The sequence below is a fragment of the Perognathus longimembris genome, chromosome 28 (assembly GCF_023159225.1).
Source record: "Perognathus longimembris pacificus isolate PPM17 chromosome 28, ASM2315922v1, whole genome shotgun sequence".
In the NCBI taxonomy this organism is placed as follows: Eukaryota; Metazoa; Chordata; class Mammalia; order Rodentia; family Heteromyidae; genus Perognathus; species Perognathus longimembris.
In genome coordinates this window covers 16,808,446-16,816,936 of record NC_063188.1, presented here as the reverse complement: position 1 = coordinate 16,816,936, position 8,491 = coordinate 16,808,446, and the positions used below count along the sequence as shown (strand labels likewise).

General features: G+C 40.7%; 1 protein-coding gene across 10 annotated transcripts in view; it reads right to left on the bottom strand.

Moving 5' to 3' along the window:
• Positions 1 to 5,395: 5,395 nt before the first annotated feature.
• The window catches only part of Enox2 (ecto-NOX disulfide-thiol exchanger 2), a 293,814-nt gene continuing 290,718 nt past the window's right edge, over positions 5,396 to 8,491 (bottom strand). For 9 of the 10 annotated variants that reach the window (XM_048336778.1, XM_048336775.1, XM_048336779.1 and 6 more), the window contains one exon: positions 5,760 to 7,330. In XM_048336778.1, coding sequence (XP_048192735.1) covers positions 7,199 to 7,330 — 132 coding nt within the window. In that variant the 3' untranslated portion in view covers positions 5,760 to 7,198. Of the gene's footprint in view, positions 5,407 to 5,759; positions 7,331 to 8,491 lie in introns of those variants that run through there. The other variant, XR_007209419.1, reaches the window with a different exon arrangement.

Below are 8,491 nucleotides of genomic sequence, written 5' to 3'. Positions count from 1 at the left end.
AGAGTAAGCTCTTGGACAACATGTGAATTGAAACATTGAATTTCCCCATCTTGAGGCTCAGTTACATAAAATGGTGCTTTACGCAAATGGGTACCAAATTCATTTTTTTGATAACATAATGCCTTTTTTTTTCCTTTAAAAATTGCATTTAGAATTTGTTGCCTTGTTATCATTCCAACCACACATTGGGTAGCTGCTTTCAGGGACTTTTCTCCAACAACTTCCAGGTATCTTATCTGTGCCAGACTGATGGTTGGGAGAGTAATATCTTGTGAATAGCATTTGGCTCATTTTCTCCTACATGCTGTTGGGCTGTCTCTATCTCCCATGTAACCCCATTCGTCCTCAAGCACGAGCTGCCGGACCAGCAGGCAACAAGGTGGGAAGGAGGGTTATGTGAAAGCCTCAAACCTGTGTGTGAACGCGAAGGGCCCTTCCTCCCTTTTGACTCACTGAGAACAAAAGCGCGAGTCACGTGGGCTGCTTCGGGGAAAGCTCCTTGGATTTCCGTTTAATAAGGGGAAGTGCAAATACACTTATACCAGCAGTGACGTGGGAAGGAGAGGGACTGGCCAGGTGCCAACGATAGGCTAATGAGCGTATCCATCACGGTGACATCACGGAACTTCCCACAGAGGCGGAGACCTCTTGGCTCCGCCCCTGGCTCAGCCGGCGCCATCCTGACACATGTGCTCGCCAGGGCTTCTCTTCCGGTTTAACCCTGAAGGAGGTGGGAGTGGCTATAGCCACCCCAGGTCTTAAAGGCATAGCTGTCCCCTACACATGCAGTACTTGATACTTGCTCACATGGAAGCTCATCTGTCACTTCACACATGGAAGTATATACTTGAGGGAGCTATCTACACACTGACTTCAAGTTTCAAAGTGTGTACAGAATCAGTATTGCACTGACCTATACATTTTTTTATTGTTTAAAAATATTTTTTGCCAGTCCTGGGGCTTGGACTCAGGGCCTGAGCACTGTCCCTGGCTTCTTCTTGCTCAAGGCTAGCACTCTGCCACTTGAGCCACAGCACCACTTCTGGCTTTTTCTGTTTATGTGGTGCTGAGGAATCAAACCCAGGGCTTCCTGAATGCTAGGCAAGCACTCTACCACTTAGCCACATTCCCAGCCCCAATTTTATTTTTTGAAATATATTTTATTTAATCAATTTTATAGAGTGTTTACCATGTGATGAAGACTTTTGTATATCACTTAAAAACATTGGCATATGAAATGAAATGAACTTGATGGCCTTACATTTTTGATAAGTATGTGATTTTGGTAGAATTGGTTTCCATTGTAATCCTTTACATTTTATTTCATGCAATTAAGAATAGTATTTTGATGCAAGGTTCCACGGTGCCTGAAGTGTGGAGCCCCTTCATTGTAACCTCTCAGCCATTCAAAGAAGAGGATGGACATTGGGCGAACTCAGGAATCCTACATTTTCATCCTGGCTGCATTGTCCTCTAGCCAGTATGATGGAGGGTATGGCTCTTGATCCCTTTGAGACTTGTTTTCCTTAGTGGCAATAATGGTGAGGGAACCATCTGCCCCTGCTAGCTCATGAGGTTCTGTGATGATCAAAGGACATAATGCCAGTGCATCCAGTTGCTTTGAAAAGTCCTTTAAAGCATGATATAAAACATTTATTAAGGAATATTAATAAGTTAAGGTTTCAGAGGTGTGAAGCTACAAAGAACATTCATTTTAGGGTTAAGTAATATTCACATGATGTAGAGTGAATGCAGCTGGGCAGCGTACTCTTTATTATGGCATGCACCTAAGGTCTGATACCATCTCCAGGCTGTCCAGCCTGAAGGGCTTATAACCCTTTGTAATCAATTTCTCCTCTTTCCTTTTGTTATCCTAACAATAATTGCTTCCGTATGCCTGTGAGATCTTCTCAGATGGACCATTTAGACTAGTTGAGATCTTCAAGGCTTACTGTCCAACCTCAAAACCTGCGGTGATATTATGGATCTAAGGATAATGGAAATGGTAGGGCTCCTTTGGCCTTCTGGTTGATGAGATGTGGTCTGCCCTATGACCCAAGGGGACAAAAATGGAGAGATAAGACTATATGAGGAGTGAGTAGAAAGACGTTTTCTCCCTGTGTCAGTCTTGGGACAGGATTACCTACTTCTACTGAAGTGGTCTAAAATCACTTGAATTTCTCTGAGCTAACAGGGCACATTATTCTTTTAAATAATTATGTGGCCAAGTAGAGTTCTCAGTATTATAAAGTCAGATTTGTTGTCATTAATGCATTATTACTACGACTATTATTTGAATAACAATTAGTGCTGTTTATTGACCATTTTGTTATGCATGACACTGTGTATTGAACAAAGCCACCTACGTGATATTTTAAGGCTTATATATTTTGATTTTTCACTTCATAGATGAAGAGGAAAGGCAGTGTTGGATGACCTAAGGCGACATGGTAGAATAGAAAATGCACCAATTGCAGGCAGGATACCTTGGATTCAACTTGTGCACTTTGTAACATATTTGTTACATACCTTGGGCAAATAATTTAATCTTTCTGAATCTGCTTTCTCCACCCATCTTTTAAGCTTCCTCATACACCCAATACATGACTTGTCAAGCTCTCCCACCAGCTTCTGAGGGAAGGAGCCAGGTGGTATTCATCTTTGACTTTCTAGGGAGAATATGTTCATGTATCAGGTGCCTTATAATAGCAAATAAATGAACAATAGGAGGTTTATGAGACTACTTACCAGTTAGGTTGATGTAAACGTGTGGGAGAAAGTTGTGAGCATATAGTTAGAAAGATTAAGGTTCAGATCTTATCTTTGCCTCATAGAAACCTAAGCAAGTTACTTTCCATCTCCAAGTTTCAACTGTAGCAGGTTAATACCATCTGCTTTTCATACTATAGTAAAAATGAACCTATTATCTATCTTATTATATAAATGGAGTAAAGAATGCTACAGGTATTCATTTACCAAGTGGTGCTGTGGTTCAAGTGGCACAGTGCTATCCTTGAGCTGAAGAGCTCAGGGACAGCACCCAGGCCCAGAGTTCAAGCCCCATGACTGGCAAAAAAAGTATTCATTTACCAAAGATGCATGAAGCACTACAATGTATTAGGACCTAGGGATGTGGCAGTGAAAAGGACAAACGAGGAAAATGCACTCATGAAATTTACACTCTGGGGCTGTGGAGAAAGAGGGGTACAGAAAGTACAAGTGTCAAACACAGGACATCATTACCACCTTATCCATACCATTCATAGTTGGTTGACACTGACTAGCTTTACAGTGAGCTTCTATGTCCTTGTCTAAATGGTTAAAATCAAATTCTTAAAATCTATCTAACTCTATCAATATAAATATCTTCTTGAAAAGGTTAATCTGCCATATTCCTCGGGTATCCCACACTGCCTGACAGAGTGTCTGGGACAAAGTAATACTTGGAATATATTTGACCATCTTACTTCCTAGGAGTGCAGTGACATGAGTTAGCCCCACAGTCCTAGGTGTGAACATAAAAATATGTTTTTAATATTGTGGGTAAAGTGATGAATTTTGATTGAATTACAATCATAATGGAAACTCTGTTGAGAACCCACTGTGGTTAGAACCTGGCCAGGGAATTTGTTGATGTTATCTTTTTGAATCTTTCCTTGTGAGGTACATAAGAATTCCATAAGAAATTTGAAGCTTTCATTGTATCTACATAACTTTCCTAAAGTGACATATGGGCAGGAGGTGATTTGGGGCAGCATGACTACATGCAGTTGTTCAACAGACGGTTGATGTTCAATGGCAGTGAAGAATGAAGTAGGACCTGCTTGGAGGACCATCCTAGACAGCTGATAATCCAGAGGTCTGGAGAGTTCACACAGTTCTATGTGGTGAGTCAAACGTTCATGCACATCTATACTGTCTTTTTCAAATAATAGTTTATTCTGTACTATGTTAAAAAATCATACATTTTGGGGCCCCAATTTTTTTTTAAAATCTATGTAACACAGATATATCCTTAATTTTCTGGAAAAATTAACTTTTTCATTTTCATTGAAGATCCTTAACACGTCACTTGGTAATATTAAAAAATAAGAAGTAGAGATGTCACAGGACTAGGGAGGGAGATAGAATAACCATTTGTACAATAAAAAAGACTTCATTATTATCTCAAAAATCCAACTAGTGTATCTCATAAAAATAACAAAACAGCAATATTTCAAAACTTATAGTGAAACATAGGACCATAAATAGCACAAAGAATTTCAAAGGAAAAATAGCTTCAATAATAGATCTCTATGGTGAATGGAAAGAATTGTGAGAGAGAGGGATGTGCTGAAGTATGATTATGTAGTATAGCACAGAAACATGGGATTCTTATACACTGTAACAATTCTTGGTTAGTATATAGTGTATGTCAGGGTTCTCCATAGAAACAGAACCAGTGGAACATACACACACACAGTGTTAAAGGATTTGGCTCAGGTAATTGTGAGAGGGCTTTGCACATTTGATATCTGTAGTGCTGTCCAACAATCTGGAAATTCTGGCTGGAGTTGATGTTTCAGTTTTGAGTCCAAAGGTAGCCTGGAAGGAGAATTCCTTCCTCCGGGACCTCAGTCTTTCCTCCTGAGGCCTATGGTTGATGATTGATGAGATGAACTTCACCTACATTGTGGTGGGTATTCCGCACTATTCAAAGCCTACTGGTTTGAGTATTCAACTGTGGCAATGTGTAACTTATGCTAAATAATAAAATTGTCTCCCCCCCAAAGCTACCAGTTTAACTTTCAATCACAGCTAAAACTGCATGCCAACATGTAGATTGCTGTGCAATCAAGTAAATGGGCAAGTTGAGTCAGAAAAAAACCATCACAGCTAGTATACTCAAGCAAGCTGCAAGGGGGATACCTGGACTATACTGGCAGGTGTAATAGAAACAGTGTGGGGAATGGTGGCTCATAAATGTAAGATAGCACTTGGGAGGTAGAGGTAGGTGAATTGAGGCCTGTCTGGGCTATAAAGTGAGTCTCTGTGCTAACATATACACATACACAGAGAGAGGGAAGGGGGAAAGGGAGTTTGGAATATATATTAAACAAGGGAGAGAGAAGTATTTGAGTGTGGCAGCTGTTGCCTCAAAATTGTTTTTAATGTATCTTATTTAAATAAAAAATAAATGATGATATGGAAATGTTTCCTCAATTTCATAGATAGAATTAAAATTAGGCCTGGAACTGATGGCGCAAGTCTGTAATCTTAGTTACTCAGAAGAATGAGATTTGAGGATCATGGTTTGAAGCCAGTGTGGGCAGGAAATTTCCTAACACTCTTGTCTCCAATTAACCATTAAAAGGTCAAAATGAAGCAGTGGCTCAAGTGTAGAGCACTAGCCTTGAGAGGAAAAAGCTCAAGGACTGTGCCTAGGCTCTGAGTTCAAGGCCCAGGTCTGGCACATACACACAAAAATAAGACATTTCAGGAGTCCCTGAGACTGATGAATCCCAGCAATGTTGATGACAGACATGCTTCAGTTAGCAAGCAAGTGTAAAAATAACTCTAGCTTCCTGCTGGGGACACAGCAGGGCGCTTGAGGGGAGAGCCAAAGTTCAGCATGAATGAGCTGCCACGGAATGCTATTTCTACTTGTCAAGCAGGCTTAGCATCTTCTTCCAATATCCTGGTAAATCAAAGGGAGAAGCTGAGATGATCTACTAACAGATTACTTAGAAATAGAAGGCATTCAAAACAGAACACGAAACGAAGGTATAAAAAGGAATATTTATCTTTTAAAAATACAACTTTCACCACTACTGGGGAGTCATTTACAAAGCACTGTCATTAAACGCTCTCCGTTGGCCTTGCTCATTCAGTGCATTCTCTTACCTTCAATTGAGCTTAAGGCAGGGCATGCTTGTATTATTGTAAGCACCACCACCATTACCACCACAAACATAAACAAAGAATAGACCACCTCTGCTTTTACACAGCAGCTCAAACCCCTTTCCTTTCCTTTCCTTTTCCTTTTTTCCTTCTTTCCCTTCTCCTTTCCCTTTCATTCATCTTCCTGAATGGTCCACATCTACTCCAGCACTGCTATCTGCGCATGGGCACCATGAACTAGAGTTGTTGCCAGGAGTCAGCACTGCAGGGGGACCTGACCTATCTGCAGGAGGCCTCACACACCCATGGCCCATTATTTATTCATTTGTTCACTATGACTCATATCAACTCTTTACAAACATTTAGCATAAACACAGTATTTACAGCAGTATAGTTTGCAGTTCAACAACACTGAGATCAGAGGAAAAGGGATCAACAGACTGTAAGAAGGCCAGAGCGGAGGATATTAAAATAAATCCCTTCTGCAAATATGTGTGTGCATGTGCACACACTCACACATGAGCACAGTTTACATCATAGAAAACTAAGCATGCCCTCCTTTAAAAGCAGGCTATTTACAAGTAATTCTGAGTAGCACGGACATATGCTAGTCATACTGGTTACTAGCTTCCTGTGAATATATCTAGATTTACTTTTTAAAATTCGGAAATAGACTTTTTACTCAGAAATAACTATTAGAGAAAATAACTTTGGAACATTTGTCAACTTTTGGTTCATAATAGTTTTGCAAAAAGCCACAGACCATGCTTTGTCATTTCAAAGGCGAATTGGTCAAGCACCTTCTAGAGGACACTGATGGGGATTTCGTTTATTGGTCTATCAGGGACTGGAAAGACAATGACAGTTACACAGAGTACCTAGAGTTCCAATCATCTCTATCACTAGTAGCAACGTTAATGTGAAGAGAGGCTTGGAAACACAAGTCACAAAGGAATCATCAAAACATTTCTGTTAACAGTGGTTAAAAGAATATCAAGGGCTACAACAGTAGTACAGACACCAAATACACTCCAAACACTTCTTAGCCTCAGGACTTTTTCAATAGTAGTAATAAGAAAAGACAACCAATTGCCAGAAAAGGAGGAGGAAGTTACACAGCACTTGAGGTTTGAAGCAATTTCTTTTTAGGGCCTGTAGCTCGAGGTGCTGTTCTAGGATCCTTATTTTAACTCAAAAGATATTCCAGGAATGAAATTTAAAGCAACTCCCAATTGAAAACCACTGAAAATACAAATCACTTGGTAAGCTTTGTCCAACATGTTCACTTTCAGGATCCTAACTTGTTAGGCAAAGAGATTCAGGTCAGTTTCAAGCCCTCAAAGCCACAGAATTTCCATCTTTTCTCCAGGCTGGCTCCAACCCCAGTCATTTCCTGCTTGAAGGTATGCTGGAGTCTGCTCATGAGACTCTCTACATCACTGGTGCAGATCTGCAGGACAGAGAAGACACACCCCATTCAAAACCAGCTTCATGTGTGGTGTGGTTCACAGTCTGCTTATTTTTCCCCTCTGCTGCCTACTTTAGAATCCGTGTGTGTGTGTGTGTGTGTGTGTGTGTGTGTGTGTGTGTGTGAGGTGGGGGAGGGAGGGAGTTAACCTCCTCTCTCTCCCTGTGTTTGTATGAGTTGGTAGATCAGCTGTGACTACCAGATACAGTCTACTAACCTTGCTATTGGAAAGAGCTTATGTCAGAGAAGTTTGGGTATACAGCCAGCTGAATGATGGCTTCTCAGGGCTGGTGATGCTATGTGTAAGCCCATGGAAGCTGCCAAGTCTTTTGGGAGGGGAGAGATGGAGGCATAAATGGATGTCACCAGAGGAGAATTTATTGATATATGCATTAGCTCACAAAGGAAAAGTAACAGGAATGGGGGATGGTGTGTGTTCCTACTCTGCGTGTTCTCTTACACACACACACACACACACACACACACACACACACACATCCCAAAATCAATCTGCATTTAGGGTCTTTTCAGGTGGCTGTCTTTGCATTAGCCAGCTACCTGTATAAATGTGAACCTAGACACCAGACTTGACTGAAGAGCACCAGGGGATCCTTAAGGAAACCCAGAGTTTCCACCACACTGATGTATTCCAGAAGTGGGAGGGACAAAACTTCCAGTTATGTTGGTATCACTTAAGGCTCTTGTTGGGAGGCTGTTAAGGAGGAACTGGGCTTAGGCTAGCACTTCTCAGGGCTGGCAGTAAAGTAGATCCAGTTCACTGACTGAGGTGCGCTGCAGAGTATAGACAGCAGAACTATCCCAAAACACATACACAGCATACAGACAGTGGATAGATAAAACAAATATAGCACATATATAGAAAAAGGTCTGAAATATACCAAACTGTTTACAGTGGTTATGCTTGAGGGGTAGGATTAGGTGCAACTTCTACTTTTTCTTCTGTACATTTCTATATTGATTATATTTTAAGACCAATGTACATTATGTTATTTTTGTAAGCTGAAAAGGAGCCAGAATTTTTTTTTATTGACATATGTCTTAATTTCCCGTCATTGAAACTGACTACTTGATCCTAGTTCTCCTATTCCAATCTCCTTTTCACTGCCCAAATGGACTATTTAA